The sequence below is a fragment of the Rana temporaria genome, chromosome 3 (genome assembly GCF_905171775.1).
Source record: "Rana temporaria chromosome 3, aRanTem1.1, whole genome shotgun sequence".
NCBI classification, from domain to species: Eukaryota; Metazoa; Chordata; class Amphibia; order Anura; family Ranidae; genus Rana; species Rana temporaria.
This window is the reverse complement of record NC_053491.1, coordinates 74,773,194-74,797,561: the sequence shown is the minus strand read 5'-3', so window position 1 is coordinate 74,797,561 and position 24,368 is coordinate 74,773,194. Positions and strand designations below refer to the sequence as shown.

The following is a 24,368-nucleotide window of genomic DNA, read 5'->3' as shown; positions in this document are numbered from 1 at the left end:
CCACTGTATGTAGGAAGGTAGCCACTTTCTCTCTGGCTTTGTCCAGAGATGGACTGCAGACAATGGGATGTGTGCATAAAGCAGTGCACATGACCACAACCAACGCACACTGTTCATTCCAAACAGAAGTAAGCGGGAAAAAAAAGGAGATTTGGGAGCTCATGTTGTACATTATAAAGAGGCAGAAAAACACAGAAAAAATGGATTTCATGAAAACTAAATTATAAGGCCATTAAGCAGTGATTGTGTATACTTAAATTAATTTTGGGAAAATAAGGAAATTGTTTATGTTATATATACTTCACCAAAGTGACACTAAAGTGTAGCACTAAATATAGGTGATTTAAGAGATTGGATATGTTGATAAATATCCAATCATAGAAAACCGTGGAAGTGAAACATGATAAGACATCCACAGATAGGGATAAAACTGTAAAAAAAGTCTCTACTAAATAAATATAAGAAAACAGTTCATAATTGGTAGTTGTGCAAAAATTGAAGTGGCTTAATCTTCACAGATAAGAGATGAAAAAATCCAGCACCGAAGTGAATGGAGGCTTACCGGAAACAGTGGACCCAAAATAGGCTTATACCTAGTGGGTCATAAACACTTGTAATTGATGGTACCAGCATAGAGATGAAGTCCAATGCAGGATCAGGAATGGGACAACATGGAATCAACTTGAGATGTATTGTAAACTCGGATCCATAAGGAGGTTCAGACACTCAATTCAATAAAAGGAAGGAGAAAAAAGGCAAAAATGCACATAGTGTAAATCCGTTTTCAAAAAATTTACTTGGCAGCAAAGTTTAAAAGTTACACTCACATTTTCATCACTTGTATCAGGCATATAACAATAGGCAGTAATGTCAGCAGGTTCCCGACGCGTTTCGATCTAATCGATCCAGATGATGATCGATTAGATCGAAACGCGTCGGGAACCTGCTGACATTACTGCCTATTGCTATATGCCTGATACAAGTGATGAAAATGTGAGTGTAACTTTTAAACTTTGCTGCCAAGTAAATTTTTTGAAAACGGATTTACACTATGTGCATTTTTGCCTTTTTTCTCCTTCCTTTTATTGAATTGAGTGTCTGAACCTCCTTATGGATCCGAGTTTACAATACATCTCAAGTTGATTCCATGTTGTCCCATTCCTGATCCTGCATTGGACTTCATCTCTATGCTGGTACCATCAATTACAAGTGTTTAAGGACCCACTAGGTATAAGCCTATTCTGGGTCCACTGTTCCGGTAAGCCTCCATTCACTTCGGTGCTGGATTTTTTCATCTCTCATCTGTGAAGATTAAGCCACTTCAATTTTTGCACAACTACCAATTATGAACTGTTTTCTTATATTTATTTAGTAGAGACTTTTTTTACAGTTTTATCCCTATCTGTGGATGTCTTATGTTTCGCTTCCACAGTTTTCTATGATTGGATATTTATCAACATATCCAATCTCTTAAATCACCTATATTTAGCGCTACACTTTATGTTATATATGCTTGTTTTTTGCAGGATTGATCTATTCTGTGGTGTTGGCTGCAATTTATATGGTTTGTCTAGTAGCGCGGTGTTGTCTATACTAATCAGTATAGCTTTTTTATCTTCACTTTGGTGAAGTAGCTGCCCCCCAGTTAATGGACACAAATCAAAAACTGGTTGTGGAGTTTTTGAGCCAAAAATAAATCAAAAAATCAAAAAGGAAAAGTATGGAAAGTTTCTGCCGAATAGACAGTAAATTGAAAGGTTAATGCGTTTCTCACCCCTTCAAAAAATTAGCTGTTGGTACTGTGGATATGTGACCCAAAAACAAAAAAGAGAAAAAAAATGTATTTATGTCCATGGAACGATTTATTGTTCGAAATTAGGTCATTGCATGACGGTAACATCGTTTGCTTTCATGACCCTGTTTTCATTTTTCAAAAACATGTTTTTCCACTTGCATATGGCCAACATTAGAGAAAGGCTTGGATAGAAAAGTAACAGGCAAAGTGTGTTCATTATAGTATAACCAAGGCTTGTGGCACAAACCTGTTTGTGGAGCTGCTGGTGATGCGGAGAAGCTGGGAGTAGGTTGTGGTTTGATCCCTGCCATTGGAGGATTGACCCAGTACAATTTGTGAGTGGCATTATATATTTTAAAGGATCGTAGGGAGTCAGATAGTATACTTAGAATTGTATATTGGGGGAAAGGAACCACCTACATTATTATGGTTCATATAGGACTTCTAGATGTGGTGAAATGTTTTTGGGCTGTTGCTGGCAGGACCTCCCTCAGTGTTCTTTGATTTGAGCACCAACCAGCAACTTCAATGACAGGAGTAGTTGCATAAAGCCTAGTACACACGGGCGGCCAAATGTTGGGACACATGGGCGGTAAAAAAAAAAACAGCCAACATTAGGCCCGTGTGTATTTTGGTCTGTCTGACAGAAGCCGGCCGTGCATGCATGAAAACCAGCATCTGACCGACTCAGTCAGTCCTCTCAGCAGAAGTGGCAGGTCCATAAGGAGCGCAGGGGCACCGCCCCCTAGTTTGCATGTGGGAAAGCATGCAGGGCGTGGGACTCATAGGTTTCCATGAGGTTTTTTTTCAAGCCACATGATTAGAGCCTGAGGCTTTAATTGGCTTGAAAAAGGTTGGCTCGGGGCGCAGTGACCACCCACTTGTGACACTAGCAATGTTTGCTATGGTCTTCTGGCTTCTCCTCCCTGCCAATCCAGACAGGAGGCGGATCGGGTTGGCTGGAAGACGCCACGGAGCTGCAACCCACTTGTGAGACTGCGATTGCCTCGTTGAAATGGAGGGCTGCAGATTGAGTGGATCTGGACTGATGAGACTCCGCTCCCTTAGGAACCCGTGAGTACATGACTGCCTACCACATCTTCTGCAATTCCCAGATGTGTCTCCTGATAACTTGATTTATTCTGATTTGCCCTATTTACAGATCATTTTCAAAGAAGATTCAGAATTCAACATAATAGATCGATTCCAATGACAAGATGTGCCTATCATGTTTTTTTTTAAATCCAACAAGATTCCCCCAACAACTAAACAACAACAAAAAAAATACAAGAACTAGCAAGATTTGCTTATCAGCTGTTGCATTACACATACATAAAATAGACCCTACATGGTGTATTGGCAAATATATGGTATATGATTATTGCATAGATTGTGCAGACAAATACGGTATATAATATATGATGCCTGTAATTATAGGGTGTGTGTACAATATGGGATATATACAATATTGAAAATATAGGTTGTTTTCTTAATTGCCTTTCTTGAGTTTCTAATGTCTGGTGTGTTTTAATCGGCCTTTGTGTCCATACAGAAGTTTAAATCTCCTCCCAATATTATCTTTCCCCTTCTAAAGTCTTTTAATTTCCCCAGGATTCCCAGGAGGTATTTCATCGGGGAGGTATTCGGTGCATATATGTTTACAAGAGTATATTCCTCCTCCTCTAGTTTTCCCCTTAAAAAGAGGAATCTCCCTTCTGGGTCTGTCAATCGGTCTGTTAACACAAACCTAATCCCCTTAGCTATCCCGATTGCTACCCCTCTGGCCCTTTTAGTAATGGTGTCACCATAGTACCATATGGGGAAGTCAGGGGAGTATAGCTTTATGTTTGATCCTAATGTAAGATGGGTTTCTTGTAGGAAGACTACATCTGACCTATACCTCTTTAGTTCCTTTAGTACCTTATGTCTCTTTGATGGACTATTGAGGCCTTTTACGTTATAAGATAGGCATTTAATTACCGGCATCTTGGTTGTTGGTTACTCTTTCTTCCGATTGTTTTGGTGAGATAGGGTATCTTCCTCCCTCCCTCCCTTCTCCCCCTCCTCCCCCCCTTCCTTCCACCCTCCCCCCACCCTCCTCCCCCCCTCCCTATTGGCCTATTAAAGACCACTGAACCATCTTCCATGTCTTGGTTCAGTTTCGCTCTGGGTGAGGTTGGGAATTTCCCCCACCCCTCCTGTTCTTTCACCAGGAGGGGCGGGGGGAGGTTGGACCCTCCCCTCTCTGTCTCCAGGGGGATCCTCACGGATCCCAAAAGATAATGGTACACAAGAGAAGAGAGAAAGAGAGAAAAAAAAAAAAAGAAAAAAAGGAGAAAAGAGAGCCTCCCAAGGTGCCCCCCGGGAGACAGAGCACATCGCATAAACGAGCAGAGAAACAGAGAGAGAAGAGGGGGGGGGGGGGGGGGGGGGGGAGTCCCCCCCCGTCTCCACCCCCTCCCCTACTCCCAGCCCGGAAGGTCGGGCACCTGCATATCCAATTTCCTACAAAAATCTTCTAACTCCTCGGGGAATCTCAGTGTCGCAGATCTCCCCTCTTTTGTCCCGATTAAACAAGAAGGGAATCCCCAGTTATATTTGATGTTCAGATCTATCATTTGTTTTAAGAGTGGTTTTAACAACCATCTCCTAGCCAAAGTTTCTGGGGCTACATCCGTAAATATCTGGAGCTCTGTTCCTTCAAATGCCATCGGGGGATGTCCTCTCAATCTCTTCCAAATTGCTTCTTTATCTTCATAAAATTGAAACCTTATTATAACATCTCTTATTCGATCGGCAGCTCCTCTTTTCGGGTTTCCTACCCGGTGGACCCTTTCGATCCTGATTGGGTTGTCTGCTGTTCTTTCCAATAATGGGTTGAATATCGTCTGAGTTATTGTCCTTAAGTCCTCACCCCTCCTCTCTGGTATAGATCTTATCCTTAAGTTTTGTCTCCGGTTTCTATTTTCCTGATCTTCTAGTTTATAGAGAATGTGTCTCTGCTGTAGTTGGATCCGATCAATCTGTTCTTTTAAGAGGTTCGATTCTTGTTCTTGTTTCTCCAATTGTTCCTCAGCTGATTCTATTCTAGATAACATGTGGCCTACATCGGTTCTCAGGTTCTGTATTTCCCCCTTTATCGCATTTTCTAATTTTAACAGCATCTCTGCCATTTCGCTCTTAGAGGGGGACTGTGCGTCTGGACTCTGTTCATCTGCCCTGCTGCTTTCCAATCTACTTCCTAGGGGTCCCTCCTCTCTTAATTCCATAGATGTTTCTCTGGGGTCTTACTTCTGGGGTCTCTTATCTTCAGCTTTCTTTGCCTTATTTGCTGGTTGTTGCTTAGTCGTTGTCTGAGCTCCGATAGCTCGTGGGCTCTCTCCTCTGGTCATGAAAGGTCTTATTGAGCTTGTCGCAGTTATATTGCTTGGGGTGGTAGGGGGACCCCCCTTTGTCGATCTACTTGTCATTCTGCTCATATTGATCCCCCTCCTCCTGATTCTCTTCCCCAGTTTGACCCCTTCTTTCCAACAAACTGACACCGGAGTCGACTTGGCCGGGGTGTCAATATGTCTGATCTGTATTTCTCAGGGGTTTCTAAAATTGCCTGTCTGATCCTGTACCGCACAGCCGCAGGATATCCTGAGGGTTTATTTCTCCTCCTTTTTCCCTTTATTTTAAAAAAGGGAGAGCGTTGTTTCCCTCCCTTTCACAAAACGTTTCGTCTGTTCCTATATTTATAGGCGGTTTTAATTACTACCTGATCGAGTTCTGTACGGGCAGGGTCTGCATGTGCAGAGGTGCAGAGGTATGATCCAATGGGGCTCGCCTATTTACCATTCACAATTGGGGTGACCAAGAGGGGGGGCCGAATAGCTATCGGTTTTCTTCCCCTTCAGTCCTCCTGTCTCTTCCTCTCTCCTTTCCTTCCCCCTGCTTCTCCTTTCCTTTTCCCTTTCCTTTTTAATTATACCCTCTCTTTCTCTTTTCTACACCAGGGAGCTAGAAAAAGAGCTCCCCGGGGGCATGTAAAGAAGACCCAAGTCAGAGAACCTCCAGCAAATCCTGCAGTTCCCTACTATAGGGTGAAGAGAAAAAAAGAAAAAGGAAGAATCCTTCAATCAGCAGCCACAGTCCCAGAGAAATCGGGGTATAAACCCCCCTTTTAGGCAGTGTGTTAATGGCCCTGGTCTCCAAAGAGGAAAGAGAGGGAAAAGGGAGGGGGGGGTGATAAACCAAGACAAAGAACCGAAGTATATATATTTGTATAGATTTGCCTATACCATTTTCCAGTCTTTCCCACTTGAAGTATAAATATTCCCCTTCCGTTAGTTAGTTCATTAGTTAGTTGGTTAGTTAGTCGATTAATTAGTGGTCAATTAGTGAGTCCTTGTCCATGCTGTTTATTCAGGTTCACTCGAGGCCATCTGGGGCAGGCAGTTGATTATCTCCTTGTTTTCACCTCTCCTCTATGTGTCTCCTCTATGTATCCTCCTGTTCACATTTTAGTGTACATTATTTTGCTTTGGACCATATATTGTAAAACATCATCATTTCCCCCATATATCCATCAAATAAGGGCAATGTCGCGTTTAACATATCCTACAGCCAACAGCATATCATAACTTTCTTTTTTTTTGAATTTTCCACTGTGCCTTTTATGTCACCCTTCCCAGTAAGTTCAATCAGTACCTTACTAGCCGGTCCTCTCAGTTCCCTTCAGCATAGCATAGCATAGTTTAATCACTCTCTTAGTATGCCTAATTTACCTTTTCATTCTGGGTCCGTATGAGAGGGGGTAGTCTACATAGAAGCCAATTAGTAGACACATGGAGGATCTTTAACCCAAGCAAACGAGATTATACATTTTACTCTCATGTACATGAGAGCTACTCCCGGATCGATCACATTTTCATCGAGCATAGAATGTTAGATGCGGTGGTCGAGACAAAAATAGAGACCATGACGATTTCCGATCATGCCCCAATTAGCATATCCATAAATATTATAGGCAATCAAAGGACCTATCTAAATTGGAGACTAAATGAGAAACTACTAATAGAAGAGAAAAGTTTAATGAGGGTTAAAAAAGAATTAGAGGAATATTTTAAGATAAATAAGACAGATGAAATTTCGGCAGCAACATTATGGGATGCCCATAAGGCGGTGATTAGAGGGGTGTTAATCTCCGAAGGAGGAAAAAAGAAATGAACAGTAAAAAGGAAAAATTAGTAGATGAGATCTTCAATTTAGAACCAACACATAAGAAAAATGGTAAACAACGAGATATATATTTGGGCCTAGTTAATAAGCGGAACGAACTTAAAGAACTTATGGACCGGGAAACAAGAAGGTAATTTTAACTTGGTGGCAAGGGAGAGATATAGGTGGGGAAATAAAACAAGCAAACATCTGGCTCGGATGGTACAAAAAAAGAAATCAAGGAATTATATAGATAAAATTAAAAATGAAAAAGGAGAGGTCTTGCATACAACAAAAGATATTGCTGAAACATTTAGATTATATTACGAAAAATTATACTCAGTAGAACAAAAAAACTGGCAAAAAGGGGAGAAAGACAATAAAATCTCAGCATTTTTAGAAGAAGCAAGGTTATCAAAAGTCAGTCAAATAGACGCAGAGGGGATGGACAGGCAAATAACGGAAAACGAAATTAAATTAGCATTATCAAGTTCTGCCTCAGGTAAAAGTCCGGGGCCAGACGGGTTTACATTAATGTATTACAAAAAATTTAAGGAGATACTTCTGCCAAGGCTATGCCAGTATTTTAATGGGCTTGGAAAGGAGTACGAACTAAGTAAAGAGGCATCAGAGGCAACTATCACCGTTATCCCTAAGGAAGGTAAGGACATCGGAAATTGTTCAGGATACCGGCCGATATCTCTGCTTAATACAGATTTAAAACTGTTTGCAAAGGTATTGGCCGGGAGAGTTAAACAGGAAATGACGAAATTGGTGTACCCGGATCAGACAGGTTTTGTCCAGGGAAGAGAGGGGAGAGACAATGGGGTTAGAACACTGTTAATCCTCCGGAAAATGAAGGCGGCGGGGTCCCCAGGTCTACTCCTGTCGATAGACGCAGAAAAAGCGTTTGACAGGGTAGACTGGGGACTTATGTTGCTCACCCTGAAGGAAATGGGGTTTGGACAGAGGATGATGGAGTGGATTGGCACCCTCTACAGGTCCCCCACGGCCAAAATAAAAATAAATGGAAGTCTCTCTCAAACCTTCTTAATGAGAAACGGTACAAGGCAAGGGTGCCCTCTATCGCCATTACTGTTCGTGCTCGCATTGGAACCCCTGCTGGCTAGGATCCGAAACTCTCAAAAAATAAAAGGGGTTAAAATAGGAGAGGAAGAACATAAACTTGCAGCTTTTGCAGACAACGTCCTCTTCTATTTAATGGAACCCAAAACATCAATCCCAAACCTTCTAAACCTATGTAGCGAATACGGAGAAATTTCAAACTTTAAATTAAACATCACAAAAACGGAGATCATGAGTATAAACATAAGCAAGATAGAAGAGCAACTCCTGAAAACGAAGTACAAATTTGCTTGGGTTAAAGAACTTAAATACCTAGGGATACTGCTAGCAAAATCTACTAGGGAGATGTATACGATAAATTTCATCCCTTTATTAAATGAAATTAAGACAGAAACAAAAAGGGTGGAAAACAGGGCAATATCATGGATAGGACGAATTAATTACTGCAAAATGGTTATTCTACCAAAAATTTTATATAAATTCCAGATGATCCTCATTGCCCTCCCCGGGACATTGCTCTCGGCCCTTAGGAAATTAATAATGAATTATATATGGAGAAATAAGAAACACAGGATAGCACTTCAGACCCTAAAACAACCAAAAAAAAAAGGGTGGATTAGCGGTGCCCGATGTCAAGAGATACTATGAGGCGGTGATATTAACAAGAGTGGTGGAGTGGGCCAGAGCTAGCAAAGAAAAAAGGTGGGTTAGTGTAGAAAATGAATTATCACAGGCAAGGTTAGATAAGATAATTTGGAACCCTCCCCAATTTAGGACAATAGATAAAAATGCACACGAGATAACTAAAAATGCACTTAAAGTTTGGGACACGGTTTATAAGAAAATTGTGAAAGAGTACAATTCACCCCTTATATCACTAAAGAATAACGATTATTTTGCACCAGGTAAAACACAAGTGGGGGGAAATTGGATTAAAATGGACACTATACAATTAAGGGATATAATGAAGGAAGGGCACATTTTAACACTACAGGAGTTGAAATTAAAAAACTTTTTCCTGGAAATTAATGAATGGAGATATCGGCAACTAAACCATTTTATCCAAGACCTTCCACACCCACTGAGGTCGGGAGATCAGTTATCGGAATTGGAAAAAATATGCTCTACAAAAAATGCCAGAGGTTCTATCTCGGGACTATATAAGATGTTACTGAAGATGGAAGAGCAGAACATACCTCCATTCATTAAAAAATGGGAAAGGGAACTAGGGACACTGCGGGATAGGACCACAATAGAGAAAATGCTGACCCTGACACACTCCTCCGCGGTGGATAGCCGCACAGCAGAGATGTGTTTTAAATGCATAGCCGGATGGTACATGACACCAGACAAATTAAAAAAGTTTAAAGAGGGACAGACTGGAGAGTGCTGGAGGGGCTGCGGTTCACCAGGAAATATGGCGCACCTGTGGTGGGGATGCCCTAAGATAAGGAGGTACTGGGAAAAAATATTGGCCTGCATTGAAGAGATTACAAAGAAAAAGATAAAGATGGACCCTTGGGTTGTCCTGTTCCACGGGGGGGAAGAAGGCATTAAAAGTTATAAAAAATCGCTAGTACCACACCTACTGAATGCTGCCAAAAGATTAATTCCAAGGGGCTGGCAAGAGGTGGAATGCCCATCAATCTGGGAATGGATTGATGCGGTTGAAGAAACGTATAAAATGGAGGAACTGCAGGAGGACATGGAGGGCAACAACATATTACAAAATATGAAATGGGAAAATTGGAGAACCTTTAAGAAATCATGGAGTTACGCGGAAAAGTTAAGAGAAGATATTTAAGGCCACCATAGAAAAATCAGAGAAGTAGAGGTATAAGGAGATTGTTTTGGGTGAGATAGGAGGGGGGGGGGGGGGGGGGGGGGGGGGGGGGAGGGAAGGGTAAGGGGGGTGAAGTATTAAGGGAAAAACTTTTGTATACGTCTAGCAAAAGAAGTTAAATATGTATTCAAGAAAATAATACATATATATATATTTAAAAAAAAAAAATAAAAAAAAACATAAGAGGAAAAACAAAAACAACTTACATAAGAAACAGAGACACTAATGATGCAAAACCGAAATAGAGATGCAATGGGCCGGTACGCAGAACATGAGCATGTAAATGCACACTCTATGAGGTGGAGTCTGAAGTAAAAAAAAAAAAAAAAAAAAAAAAAGAAAATATAGGTTGTAAAGACACACATACAGTATGATATAAATGAACTCAAGTCTATTAAAATCACAGCAGCTAAAGTAGTAAATAGTGCAGAAAAAAAACTTCTACCTACCCAGATACTCCATAAGTTGTTCTACAGTGATCATTTCTATCATGGGGGGTAATTTCACCTGTAAAAAAATAAATAAAATGTAAATACAATTTATATATACACACGCATCTATTTCAGCAATGCAATATCCCTACTTTTCACTTTTATAAACATATTAATGAATACAAGGTTATAAGTTTTATTCCTGCATATGACATGCTGCTATCCTGATATTAGAATGCTTGTTTTGAAACCTATACAATTATCATTAGAGCCGGTTCACACAGGGGCAACGCGACTTTCAGAGCGACTTTGGGAGGGAACTTGAACACGACTTGAGTATGCATCACAACGTGACTTACAACACCACTTGAAGTCGCCTCCAGGAAGGGGAACTCGATGCCAAATTTTAAATAAAAAACGGCATGGGTTCCCCCTCCAGGAGCATACCAGGCCCTTAGGTCTGGTATGGATTTCAAGGGGAACCCCCCACCCCACGCCGAAAAAACGTTGTGAGGGTCCCCCCAAATCCATACCAGACCCTTATCCGAGCACGCAGACCGACCGGTCAGGAAAGGGGTGGGGACGAGCGAGGCCCCCCCCTCCCTCCTGAACCGTACCAGGCAGTACGCCCTCAACATGGGGGGGGGTGGGTGCTTTGACCCCCCCAAAGTCGGAAGAGAGAAGACCGGGCCCCTGCTGGTAAGAGAGCTGAAAGAAGACATCGGTGGTGCCCGGCAGAAGGGAGAAGTCGGAAGACCCCCGAAGTCGAAAGAAGACCCCCGGAGCTGCCTAATAAACTACTTTAAAAACCTGTGTAGTGTTTTTTTTATTGACATTTTTCTTCTACCAGGTGAATGGCTAGGGTTACGATGTACCCCCATACTCATTCACATAGGATGGGGGGCCAGGATCCGATAAGCCCCCGCCCACAGACCCTGACAACCAACGGCCAGGGTTGTCGGGAAGAGCCCCTTGTCCCCATCAACATGGGGACATGGTGCGTTGGGGTGGGGGGGGAAGCCGCAGGGCACCCCCCTGCCGCAAAGCACCCACCCATGTTGAGGGCATGCCACCTGGTACGGTTCAGGGGGGGGGGGGGGCGCTCGCTCGTCCCCACCCCTTTCCTGACCGGCCGGCGTGCTCGGATAAGGGTCTGGCATGAATTTGGGGGGGACCCCCAGGCCGTTTTTTCGGCGTAGGGGGATCCCCTTGAAATCCATACCAGACCTAGGGGCCTGGTATGCTCCTGGAGGGGGAATCCATGCCGGTTTTTTATTTTAAATTTGGCGTGGAGTTCCCCTGTGGGAGGGAGGAGTTTACCTTAGAAAAGGTTCACACTGGGTCGACTTACTGTAAAGTTGCCTCACTGTGAACGGGGATCTGACTTGGAGGCGACTTCTATTGAAATCAATGGGTACAAGTTGCCTACAAGTCAGATTGAAGTAGTACAGGAACGACTGCAGTAGTCGGAGCGACTGCAGTAGTGTACATTTAGACGGCTCCAATTACTTACATTCATTTCTTCATGCAGCGCGACTTGAGGCGACCTGAAGTCGGATCCCAGGTAGCCCCTGTTTGAACCGGCTATTAGGATTTAATGTACAGTATGAACATATTTTTCTCAAGCGCACATAACTTGTAAAATGAGACTACGAGAGCCCCAGACCCACCTTCATTCAAAAATGTACCTTGCCAAGACTTATGCTACTTAACAGCTTGCCGACCAGCCACCGCAGTTATACGGCGGCAGGTCGGCTCTGCTGGGCGAGATCACATAGCTATACGTCATCTCTCCCAGCAGCCAATAGGGGCGCGCGATCGCTCATTATAGACCTTTGGCTGTACTTCTCCTTTAACTATCTGGACATTTCTCGGCAAGAAAGCTGCTGGCAGAGCTTTCTGCCGAGAAAACCACGCGCGTGTATGGTTTCTCGTGTAGAAAACTGGCCAGAATCTCGACGAGAAAAATAGAGAACCTGCTCTCTATTTTCCTCGTTGTGATTCTCGGCAGTGTTTACCTGCCGAGAAACCAGAGAGTGCAGGGCTCGACAAATCCCGGTCACCAGGTCGCCATGGCGACTAGAAATCGCGTCCTGGCGACTTGGCTTGGAAGGTGGGCAAAAATGGCTGGCACCATCTGGTGGTGAGCCGTTGGTATTACAATTTATTACCACCAGATGTGTGAGCTGGCGCCATCTGGTGGTGGCCATTGGTATTACAAGTTAAGCATTACAAGTTAAAGTGGGGGTTCACCCTAAAAAAAACTGTAGACTGTTATATCCAGCATACTGCTGACATCAACAGTATGCTGGATTTTTTTTTTCGGTCTGTACTTACCTTTTTCCGTCGTTTTCACCCGACTTCTCGCTACCCCGGGGAGTAGGCGTTCCTAAGCTCTGCATAGATGATTGACGTGCGCGTCATCGCCTTCCGAAAATATCCGAGTGGGACTCGGCACTTTACGGCGCCTGCGCAGTCAGCTCTACACGGCAGGCGCGGGCGCCGTATAGTGCCGTAAAGAGCCGAGTCCCCGTCGGATATTTTCGGAAGGCGATGACGCGCACGTAAATCGTCTATGCAGAGCTCCCCGTCGGGGAAAAGGAGCGACACGCCCACTCCTCGCAAGGAAGAAGACCCGGAAGTGTGGCTGAAGACAGGTAAGTGTACACATAAAAAAAATGACAACGCTACAAGCCTTTATTAAGGCTACAGATAGGTTAGCCAAAAAAGTTAATTTTAGGGTGAACCTCCGCTTTAAACAGCAATTCTAATGTAATTTTTCAATATTTTCACTGCCATCTTCTTCCCTGCAATTAGAACCCCCAAACATTATATATATTTTTTATCCTAACAGCCTAGAGAATAAAATGGTGATCGTTGCAATACTTTCTGTCACGCCGTATTTGCGCAGTGGTCTTACAAGCGCACTTTTTTGGGAAAAAATTACACTTTTTTTTTAATTAAAAACTAAGACAACAGTAAAGTTATCCCCATTTTTTTTAATAATATGAAAGATAATGTTACGCTGAGTAAATTCATACCCAACATGTCACGCTTCAAAATTGTGTCCGCTCGTGGAATGCCGACAAACTTTTACCCTTTAAAATCTTCATAGAAGACGTTTAAAAAAATCTACAGGTTGCATGTTTTGAGTTACAGAGGAGGTCTAGGGCTAGAATTATTGCTCTCGCTCTACCAATCGCGGCGATACCTCACATGTTTGGTTTGAACACCCTTTTATATATGCGAGCGCTGCTCACGTATGTGTTCGCTTCTGCGCGCAAGCTCGTCGGGACGGGGTGCGTTTTCTGGCTCCTAACTTTTTTAGCTGGCTCCTAGATTCCAAGCAAATTTGTCAAACCCTGCGAGAGTGTGTATACTTACCTGCCTCCATAGAAACCGGTGCATGCTCGAAATGACTTTGATGCATGCGCGGTAGCTTCCAAGGACAGTGTAGGGTGTAGCAAGATGGCAGCGACGGCATCGAATGTGACGAGCGCATGCTCGTCGTAGTCGATGACGTCACCGCCTTCTTGCCATTCAAAAGAACTTCGGTTTAATCTTCCCAATCTCACATAACTATAATATAAAAGGTTACGAAGTGAGGCAGAGACGATACTTTTACAAATAATGACACCAAAAAATGTGGGTTCAAGGACACTTAAAGCAGAGTTCTATCCTAAAATGGAACTTCCGCTTTACGGAATCCTCCCCCTCTCCGGTGTCACATTTGGCACCTTTCAGGGGGACGGGGAGCAGATACACGTATAATGCAGGTATTTGCTCCCACTTCTGGGCATAGATAGCCGTAGTATCCGTGGATATCTAAGCCATGTCCTCTGTCCCCTCCTCTGCCTTCTGGGAGACACACAGGTCCCAGAAGACAGCAGGGACCATTCAAATCGTGCATGCACAGTAGGGAACCAGAAAGTGAAGCCGCAAGGCTCCACTTCCTGATTCCCTTACCGAAGATGGTGGCGGCAGCACCCGAGAGCCAAGGGACAGATCGGCTTCGGGTGCCGACATCGGGGGCACCCTGGACAGGTAAGTGTCCATATTTTAAAAGTCAGCAGCTGCTGACTTTAAAAAAATTGGACAACCTAGAAGCAATGGATTAATCTCCATCTAAAAAGGGACTATGGTTAGGATACAGCAAGTACCCAAGATATAAATTGATCACATGCTTATTGAACATTCATCTTAGCAAAAAACTCCTCACGCAAAAAAAAAAAAAAAAAAAATGTTCTTGTTGTTCTCCTGTAATAAGGAAAAGATTTGTAAGCCGACTGGTTGCATTGAACAAGAACATTTTTCTCATGAATAGTTTTCATACAAGGCCCATGGTGCACATAGATATTGCTTTTTATGTTCACCATAAAGATGATTGACCTTATACTGCAACAAGTACTAGAAGTTCTCCACATGTAGTTACCTCACTAACAAGCGGCAGAAAGTATAGCATTTTTAACAGAAGCGTATAAGACTTCAGATTTAAAGTATATGTAAACCCAAATCGCACAACCTCATATAAGCTTAATTTGTAGCTCTCTTCAAAAAGACACCTTGTGATCCTGCTATGGAAGTTCTTGTTCAGACACTTCTGTTATTGAGTGACAAACACTCTGTCCCCGTCTCCCAGTTGTGTTCCTATCTTTTCACATGGTCACACAAGCCTTCACTCAAGACTATGGGGTTTATTTACTAAAGGCAAATTCAATGTGCACTGCAAGTTCACTTGGAAATGCAGTCGCTGTAGATCTAAGGGGGACATGCAAGGAAAAAAATGTTATTTGTTTGTACATGATTGGATGATAGAAATCAGCAGAGCTTCCCCTCATTTCAGATCTACCCCTCAGATCTACAGTGACTGCACTTCCAGTTAACTTGTAGTGCACATTGGATTTGCCTTTAGCAAATCAACCCCATTGTGTGGCCTTTTAACCACTTCAATACTGGGCATGTTCACCCCCTTCCTGTCCAGGCCAATTTTCAGATTTCGGCACTGTCACACTTTGAATGACAATTGCGCGGTCAGTCAACACTGTACCCAATTTAAAAAAAAAATGAGACATATATAGATTTCTTTTGGTAGTAGCCTTAGGGCCCTTTCACACGGGCGGACGAACTGTCTGTTTTTTACAAGTCCGTTTACGGACTCACAATGCATCCCTATGGGATTGTGGACGTTAGCGGATAAGCATCCGCTAACGTCCGTAAAGATCCGCCTCCGCAAAGATCCGCTTTTTCAGACGGAAGAAAACCCTATTTTTCTTCCGTCTGGCGGAACGGTTTGGATGAATACGGACACACGGTCCGTATTCATCCGATTCCCCATAGGGGAGAGCGGAGGAAAGACAGGGCGTCTCTGCACAGTGTGCGGGGACCGCCCTGTCCGCCGACAGCTCAGCGGGGATTTACGGATGATCCCCGCTGAGCCGACGGACACACACGGGGCGGATCAATACGGATCCGCTCCGTGTGAAAGAGCCCTTTCTCCACTTTTGTCAAGAAAAACAAAAAACATTCCACTCTGGGTGATCGGAGAGTACATTGCAAGAGTTTGAACTAATTTTGTTGCACATTCATACTTTTTGTTATTTTAAAGAAATCCCTGTTTGTTCCTCTATGCCGAGTCTATCTAATGGAAGTGGTTTCATAATTATCAAGCGGCTGCAGGGCTCCAATGAGGAAAATTGCGGGTCTGCATCACTTTATAAGCGATTTCCTATTGGGAGTATCTTACCAAAAATGACATTTGTGCTGCAGGGGATGCCAAAAATCTGCCTTGTATCTTAGTGTAGACTTCTGAGAAAATCAGTGAGCCAATCACACAAGCAGGAAATGTTTCTGGGGGGCCTTCTGCACACATTCTATGTACAGAACCCCCCAGGTAGCCATATTGCATTTTACAGAAAATGACAGAGCTGCATATTGAAAAGGTAAGGTAATTTTTAAGACCATTCATTTACAATAGGACTTGCGTCACAATTGTATATGCCATATGATTTTTTTTTTAGTTTTCCTATGAAAGTGGAGTTTCCCTTTAATCACTACTGGGTATTTTATTTTTTTGCTTAACAAAAAAAAGCCCCCCCCAAAAAAATTGAAAAAAATAAAAATATTCTTAGTTTGTGTTATAAAATTTTGCAAATAAGTATTTTTTCTTCTTCACTGACACCGATGAGGCAGCACTGATAATCAGGGCACTAATCAGTGCAGCTTATCAGTGTGAACAATATACCTAATGTGCTCTGCCAGCCTTGCAGGTTATCGGCTCTACTTTCCTCACACAGAGACCATGTGAGGAAAGGAATGCCAATAACCAGTAAGGCCCGGTTCACACTGGTGTGACACGACACTAATACTACTTTGGATCCGACTTTGCCCTGCAACTTGAAGTCAGAGACACATACGAGTTCAATGAATGGGGATCCGACTTGGATCCCCTCCAATACCGGGCACTGTGTTTGGTATGAATCTTGAGGGGTAACTCCACGCCAAATTTTAAATAAAAACTAGCATAGGTTCCCCCCTCTAAGAGCAAACCAGATCCTTCGTTCTGGTATGGATTTTAAGGGGAACCCCAACGCTGCAAAAACAGCGTGGGGACCCCCCTAAAATCCATAACAGACCCTTTTCCGAGCACGCAGCCCAGCCGGTCGGGAAGGGGGGTGGGGACGAGCTTTGATCCAACTTCAATGATATTCAATGGGCTGAAGTAGGATCAAAGTCAGACCAAAGTCAGACCAAAGTAGTGCAGGGAGCATTTTTAAAGTCGGAACCGACATGTGTCGGACCAGTTAAGACGGCTCCCATAGGGAAACATTGATTTTCACATGTCATGCGACATGAACTCCCAATGTCGGAGCATTTGTCGCACCAGTGTGAACCCGGCCTAAGTCTGTTTACAAGTGACCAGCTGTGATTAGACACAGCTCATCACACGGCAAGGGCGACTAATTGGCCCTTTGCCATGATCGGTGATCAGCTGTGTCCAAAAGACACAGCGGTAACAAAGCATGCTTGATGTGTGCACAGTACTGAGAGGACGCCCTCCAAGAAATGGAGATCTGCGCTGTAGCCATCTTTTGGCACCTCCAAACTCATTCCTAGTCAAACTTGCACTCTCTTTTTACTCCAATGAGCGGTGGGCTGGGTCATTCCCACCTTACAGCTTGCGTAAATAAAAAGGCAGGAGTAAAAACGAACGCAAGTTTTAGATCTGAGCGCATCTGAGCGCATCTCTAGTCACCCTCAGAAACGCATCCTAGGAAATACCATTCAACTGGAGTTAATTTATGTTTATTAAGTGGCTGCAGGATATCAGCAGCAATGAGATGCAACAAAGGATGAAAAAGGTGGAAGATTTATTTTATTAAAAACTGCAATGATATACAATAGACAGTGCTTTTTAAAAAAATAAATAAAAAAAAGGCATTTTGATTTTTGTCTGTGTTGTGGTACCATTGCCCCTGGAACAGTAAAGCCTTGTACACACGATCGGATATCTGATGGAATCTAGTCCGATGGATTTTTTCGTCGGATATCCAATGAAGCCGACTTTCATCAGTCTTGCCTACACACCATCAGTCAAAAATCCGACCGTGACAAAACGCGGTGACGTACAACACAACGGCGTGCTGAGAAAGATTAAGTTCAATGCTTCCAAGCATGCGTCGACTTGATTCTGAGCATGCGTGGATTTTTGACCGATGGATTTCCACACAGACGATCGTTTTTTTCTATTGGTTTTTTATCCATAGGAAAAATGTAAAACATGTTCTTTTTTTTTTTCACTGATGGAAAACAAACCGATGGGGCCCACACATGATCGGTTTGTCTGATGAAAACAGTCCATCGGTCTGTTTTCATCGGACAAACCGATCGTGTGTACAGGGCTTAAGGGCACGTTCACATGGGCGGGGGGACATGATCGGAATCTCCAGTCTGCTCCATGGAGTGGCAGAATTCCCCTGGAGTGGGCAATGTTGGAGTCTGCCTGCTCAGCAGGGAACCTGTCCGCTGACCAGGTGGATGGCTGGTCTGTGTCCGCTCTGCATAACACAGACACAGCCCACTCTCCTTAATGGGCAATCCGACGTAAAATGGACAGTCTGTCTGTTGACAACCATCGACATCCAATCCTGTCCACTAAACTAATGGACAGATGGCAGTTTGGTGTAAACGGACAGGTGGTCTGTTTACATCCAACCGCCATAGACAAGACTGGGCTGTGTTATGCAAAGCAGACACAGACCAGCCATCCACCTGCTTAGCAGGGATCAGCAGACACATTCCCCACTAATCAGTGTTACTTTCCACATCAGCAAAACAGAGCCCACCCCACTGTGTAAGCGGCCTAAGGGCCCTTTCACACGGGGCGGATCAGTAATGATCCGCCTCCGTGTGTCCGTCAGCTCAGCGTGGATCGCTCCGTAAAATCCCCGCTGAGCCGTCGGCTGACAGGGCGGTCCCCGCACACTATGCAGGGACCGCCCTGTCTTTTCTCCGCTCTCCCCTATGGAGGGATCGGATGAACATGGACCGTGTGTCCGTGTTCATCCGATCCGCAGACGGAAGAAATCACTGACACCCGCAATCACATAAGGACCAAAATGCGGACATACGGTCCGCACATGTGAAAGGGGCCTTAGTAAGGGGAATTCTCTGTAACAGAGCCCCAGATAATAGTAGAAACCCGACATTCATTCTAATCCTTTCCAACTCTATCTGAAATTAAAATAGAAAAAAAGTTTTGGCCAGACATAATGTTGACAAATAGGACCAGGTCAGGTGTGTTCCATTCACATTACAATGGATCAAACATTGCACTTTACACACATGAATAAGATGACGATAAAATAGCCAAATCCTGTTTACCAGGATAAAGCACATGATTTCTCTGGCCTTGTTACAGATTACATAACTATTAACTGCCCAATGTATCATTCATCAGCCACACACATATCAAGACGGCATGTTTCTTTTCTATAGCTTTTCTATACATTTTAAAATAAAGGTTACAAAGAAAACAGTGTAGTAACGTGTTGTCTCTGCAGTATAGAGTGTAGGAAGTAATGGATACATTTGTGTGTACCCGATGAGGGATGAGGGACAGGATGGAGGATAACAAATAATATTTCCAATGTATGTACTTTGTGGAAGGAAAATATGCACCCGACGTGACCAGCCATCAAAGTGTCCAATGTAGTTTTGTATTAAATAATGGAGTTTTATAGAAGAAGAGACAAACTCAGAGAAAGGAAAAAGGAGAAAAATAAATAAAAATAGGAAAAGGGGGAAGATCAGCGATCTCCTGATTGCCTAGGAGTTCAGGATTCAGGTCAAAGCTGTCCTTCCTATCAGTGCAGAGAGCCTGTCCGTTTTCATCCGATTCCATCCGGCACATGGCTGGAAAATAGGGTTTCCATCCGTCTGGATCAGCGGATCGGATGTCGGTGGACATGTCACCACGGATATCTGTCGCTCCATAGACCTGCATGGAGCATCCATTTAGGTCCGCACAAAAAAACTGACAGGTGAAGCTTAACGGTCCGCATGTGTGAAAGGGGCCTAAAAGTTCCACTTTGATATTGGTGGGTTCAGTTCTGCTTTAAAGCGGAACTAAGTTCATTGATTTAACCGTTTCCTAAAACAATGTGAATTGTGAATGTCACAAAGACCTGTGTTCTCAAGTCATCTTATGGCTGGTGTTCTATATATACATATCTATATAGAGCATCGGGAAAGGATTTACAGCACATCTCTGTCCTCAGTCCCCCCTCTCCCGAAACCTGTCCCCCCTCTCCCCGTCCCTGATCTCAGTCCCTCCTCTCCCCGTCCCTGATCCCAGTCCCTCCTCTCCCCGTCCCTGATCCCAGTCCCTCCTCTCCCCGTCCCTGATCCCAGTCCCTCCTCTCCCCGTTCCTGATCCCAGTCCCTCCTCTCCCCTTCCCTAATCCCTCCTCTCCCGATCCCAGTCCCTCCTCTCCCAATCCCAGTCCCTCCTCTCCCCTTGCCTGATCCCAGTCCCTCCTCTCCCCTTCCCTGATCCCAGTCCCTCCTCTCCCCTTCCCTGATCCCAGTCCCTCCTCTCCCCGTCCCTGATCCCAGTCCCCACTCTCCCGATCCCTGATCCCAGTCCCCACTCTCCCGATCCCTGATCCCAGTCCCCACTCTCCCGATCCCTGATCCCAGTCCCCACTCTCCCGATCCCAGTCCCCACTCTCCCGATCCCTGATCCCAGTCCCCACTCTCCCGATCCCTGATCCCAGTCCCCACTCTCCCGATCCCTGATCCCAGTCCCCACTCTCCCGATCCCTGATCCCAGTCCCCACTCTCCCGATCCCTGATCCCAGTCCCCACTCTCCCGATCCCTGATCCCAGTCCCCACTCTCCCGATCCCTGATCCCAGTCCCCACTGTCCCGATCCCTGATCCCAGTCCCTCCTCTCCCGTTCCCTGATCCCAGTCCCCACTCTCCCGATCTCTGTCCCTCTTCTCCCCGTCCCTGATCCTCAGTCCCTCCTCTCCCGATCCCTGATCCCAGTCCCTCCTCTCCCCGTCCCTCCTCTCCCCGTCCCTGATCCCAGTCCCTCCTCTCCCGATCCCAGTCCCTCCTCTCCCCGTCCCTGATCCCAGTCCCTCCTCTCCCCGTCCCTGATCTCAGTCCCTCCTCTCCCGGTCCCTGATCTCAGTCCCTCCTCTCCCGGTCCCTGATCTCAGTCCCTCCTCTCCCAATCCCTGATCCCAGTCCCTCCTCTCCCCGTCCCTGATCCCAGTCCCTGCTCTCCTGATCCCAGTCCCTCTTCTCCCCGTCCCTGATCCCAGTCCCTGCTCTCCTGATCCCAGTCCCTCTTCTCCCCGTCCCTGATCCCAGTCCCTCCTCTCCCCGTCCCTGATCCCAGTCCCCCCATCCCTGATCCCAGTCCCCCCGGTCCTTGGTACCTTCCAGGCCAGCAGTAGGACGTTCATGATGGCCAGCAGCGGGCAGGGCCCGTTCTCGTTCTGGGTGACGATGGGGGTGCTCTGCTCCTTCCAGCGGATCCATTTGATGTGATAGACGGACTGTCCCGGGTAGCGGTCCCTGGCCGCCAGTCCCTCCTCCGGTCCCTCGGGAAGCAGCGTGTCCTCCGGGGAGCTGGGACAGGAGAGGAGGTTGGAGAAGGAGTCCAGGGAGTCCAGGCTGTGCGAGGCGCCGGGAATACTGCGGCCGCTGCTGCTCGCCTCCTCGGCGGAGCTCTTCTCTCTCCCGGCCTCCTCAGAGTGTGGAGAGGATGCTACCCGGAGCTGGGCGCTGTCATCTTCCGAGACAGCTGTCTGCACCGGGGGCTCGGAGGCCTTCGCCGCCCCGTTCCCCGCACTTGCCGCCACCGGACTCTCCATGACCGGCAATCGCTCGGGGCTCAACCGGACCGCATCGGTTCCTCAGCAGCCGTCTCCGCCGCCATGACAGCCCCGCCCCTAGCGACGTCACGCCACAGCTGTCCCGTGCTCCGGTGTTGGATGCCGCTGCTCAGGTTGCTCGCTGTTACCTGTCAGAAAGGCCCAACAAGGAGAAATAAACAATTTACCTGACCCAACCCACACTTCTATCCTCCAGTCATACACATGATTCACCACATCCATTCACCACCAGCTTGGCTAACCAATCAGCGCTGGGCTATAGATTTTTGTTTTTTACTTCTTTGGTGAGGGCGTGATCACCCCTGGACCCCCATAGGAAAATACCTGACACGATATGGGTGCGAAAAAACTGCACCAACTAAGGGAGGGGGGGTTTAAAATTGACCTCCCTCCCTAAGCCTAAATCACCCTTCCCCTAGTACAGCTCCCCTCAGCACATGTATCCCCAGTACACCCCCCCCCCCCCCAGTACAGCTCCCCTCATCACACGTATCCCCAGTACAGACCTCCCCCCCCCCCCCCAGTACAGATCCCCTCAGCACAAGTATCCCCAGTACAGACCTCCCCCAGTACAGCTCCCTTCAATACATACTGTATATCCCCTTCATTACAGACCCCCCCCCCCCCATTTACAGCTCCCCTCAGCACACGTATCCCCAGTACAGACCTCCCCCCCCCCCCCAGTACAGATCCCCTCAGCACAAGTATCCCCAGTACAGACCTCCCCCCAGTACAGCTCCCTTCAGCACACGTATCCCCAGTACAGACCTCCCCCCAGTACAGCTCCCTTCAGCACACGTATCCCCAGTACAGACCTCCCCCCAGTACAGCTCCCTTCAGCACACGTATCCCCAGTACAGACCTCCCCCCAGTACAGCTCCCTTCAGCACACGTATCCCCAGTACAGACCTCCCCCCAGTACAGCTCCCTTCAGCACACGTATCCCCAGTACAGACCTCCCCCCAGTACAGCTCCCTTCAGCACACGTATCCCCAGTACAGACCTCCCCCAGTACAGCTCCCTTCAGCACTTGTATCCCCAGTACAGACCTCCAGTGGCGTCTCCAGCTTTCATATTTAGGGGGGGCACATGGGGGGACAGGGACAAAAGTAGGGGGGCCAACTATAAAATGCAATTATATATATTTGTTGACATGCTGATCGGCATGTGATCCAGGTGATGCTCCCAGTCAAATCTAATAAACACAGTATTTATTAGCATCAAGAGTACAACCACATATATATAATCAACCGTATGATCAGCAGCCATGTGGGCTCTATGCCTGTAAAGTGTGGGCTCTATGCCTGTAAAGTGTGGGCTTTGATCAATAAAATCTCTGATATTTATGACTAGGATTTGACTAAGGGCTTCACCTGGATTGCATCCTGATCAGCATGTGTCCACTGCTGCTAAGCAACCTGCAGGGAGCTCAACTGTCTACAACCAATAGAGATGGGCTCGGGTGTGTTTGAAATCCCACATGCCCGATCACGCCAGGAAGCCGACACTCCACGGTGTTAATCAATGTATGGGCTGCCTAAGAGCTAAGACCAGCCATAGACAGTTTAAATCTCAGCTGGTTCAGCAGAAACTGGCTGAGATTTGAACCATTAATGAGCAGATTCTCTTATAATTATCACTATTGGTTGCTGTATAGCCACTGGTGATAATCACTGTTTGTCGGGAGAATACAATTGCTGGGCAGGAGGGATATTCCCCTGTCACCACTGTCTGTTGATGGGGGAATCATGCAAGTTTCTTTCCTGCAATCTGTGGATGCAGGAAAGAAATGTGCACCATATATTATCTGCCTAACTGAAAGTGAAAGTAAATTGTGAATGTTTTGAAAGAACAGGAGAGGGGGAGGGAGACAGATGGGGGGAGAGAAGGGATGGAGATAATGTAGTTCAGTGATTACAGTGTACTGCAGTCTGCAGTGCACACACTTAAACACGGTCCAGGCTAGAATATCTGGTTGTGTGAGCGCTCACATTATGCAGTGATGGCGAGCACAGGGAGGGGGAGGAATCCCCCGCAGAGCTGACTGGGGACGCTCTCCCTCTCGGGGAGCAAAATACAAAAATTGCAAAAAAAAAAAAAAAAATTTTTTTTTGGGGGGGCACATGGTGGGGCACAGCATGATGTTGGGGGGGTCAGGGCCCCCTCTGGCCCCCCCCTAGGGACGCCCCTGCAGACCTCCCCCAGTACAGCTCCCTTCTGCACACGTATCCCCAGTACAGACCTCCCCCCATTTACAGCTCCCCTCAGCACACGTATCCCCAGTACAGACCTCCCCCCCCAGTACAGCTCCCTTCAGTACATACTGTATATCCCTTTCATTACAGATCCCCCCCCCATTTACAGCTCCCCTCAGCACACGTATCCCCAGTACAGACCTCCCCCCCAGTACAGCTCCCTTCAGTACATACTGTATATCCCTTTCATTACAGACCCCCCCCCCCCCATTTACAGCTCCCCTCAGCACACGTATCCCCAGTACAGACCTCCCCCCCAGTACAGCTCCCTTCAGTACATACTGTATATCCCTTTCATTACAGATCCCCCCCCATTTACAGCTCCCCTCAGCACATGTATCCCCAGTGCAG

General features: G+C 45.9%; 1 protein-coding gene across 2 annotated transcripts in view; it reads right to left on the bottom strand.

The window, feature by feature from the left end:
- Positions 1–21,931, bottom strand: part of MINDY2 (MINDY lysine 48 deubiquitinase 2) — a 149,858-nt gene extending 127,927 nt beyond the window's left edge. Inside the window, exons 1-2 of one of the 2 annotated variants that reach the window (XM_040342766.1) lie at positions 21,304–21,931; positions 10,376–10,433 (exon numbers count right to left, since the gene is read on the bottom strand). In XM_040342766.1, the coding sequence (XP_040198700.1) occupies positions 10,376–10,433; positions 21,304–21,741 (496 nt within the window). In that variant the 5' untranslated portion in view covers positions 21,742–21,931. The remainder of the gene's footprint in view (positions 1–10,375; positions 10,434–21,303) is intronic. The other variant, XM_040342765.1, reaches the window with a different exon arrangement.
- Positions 21,932–24,368: the final 2,437 nt, after the last annotated feature.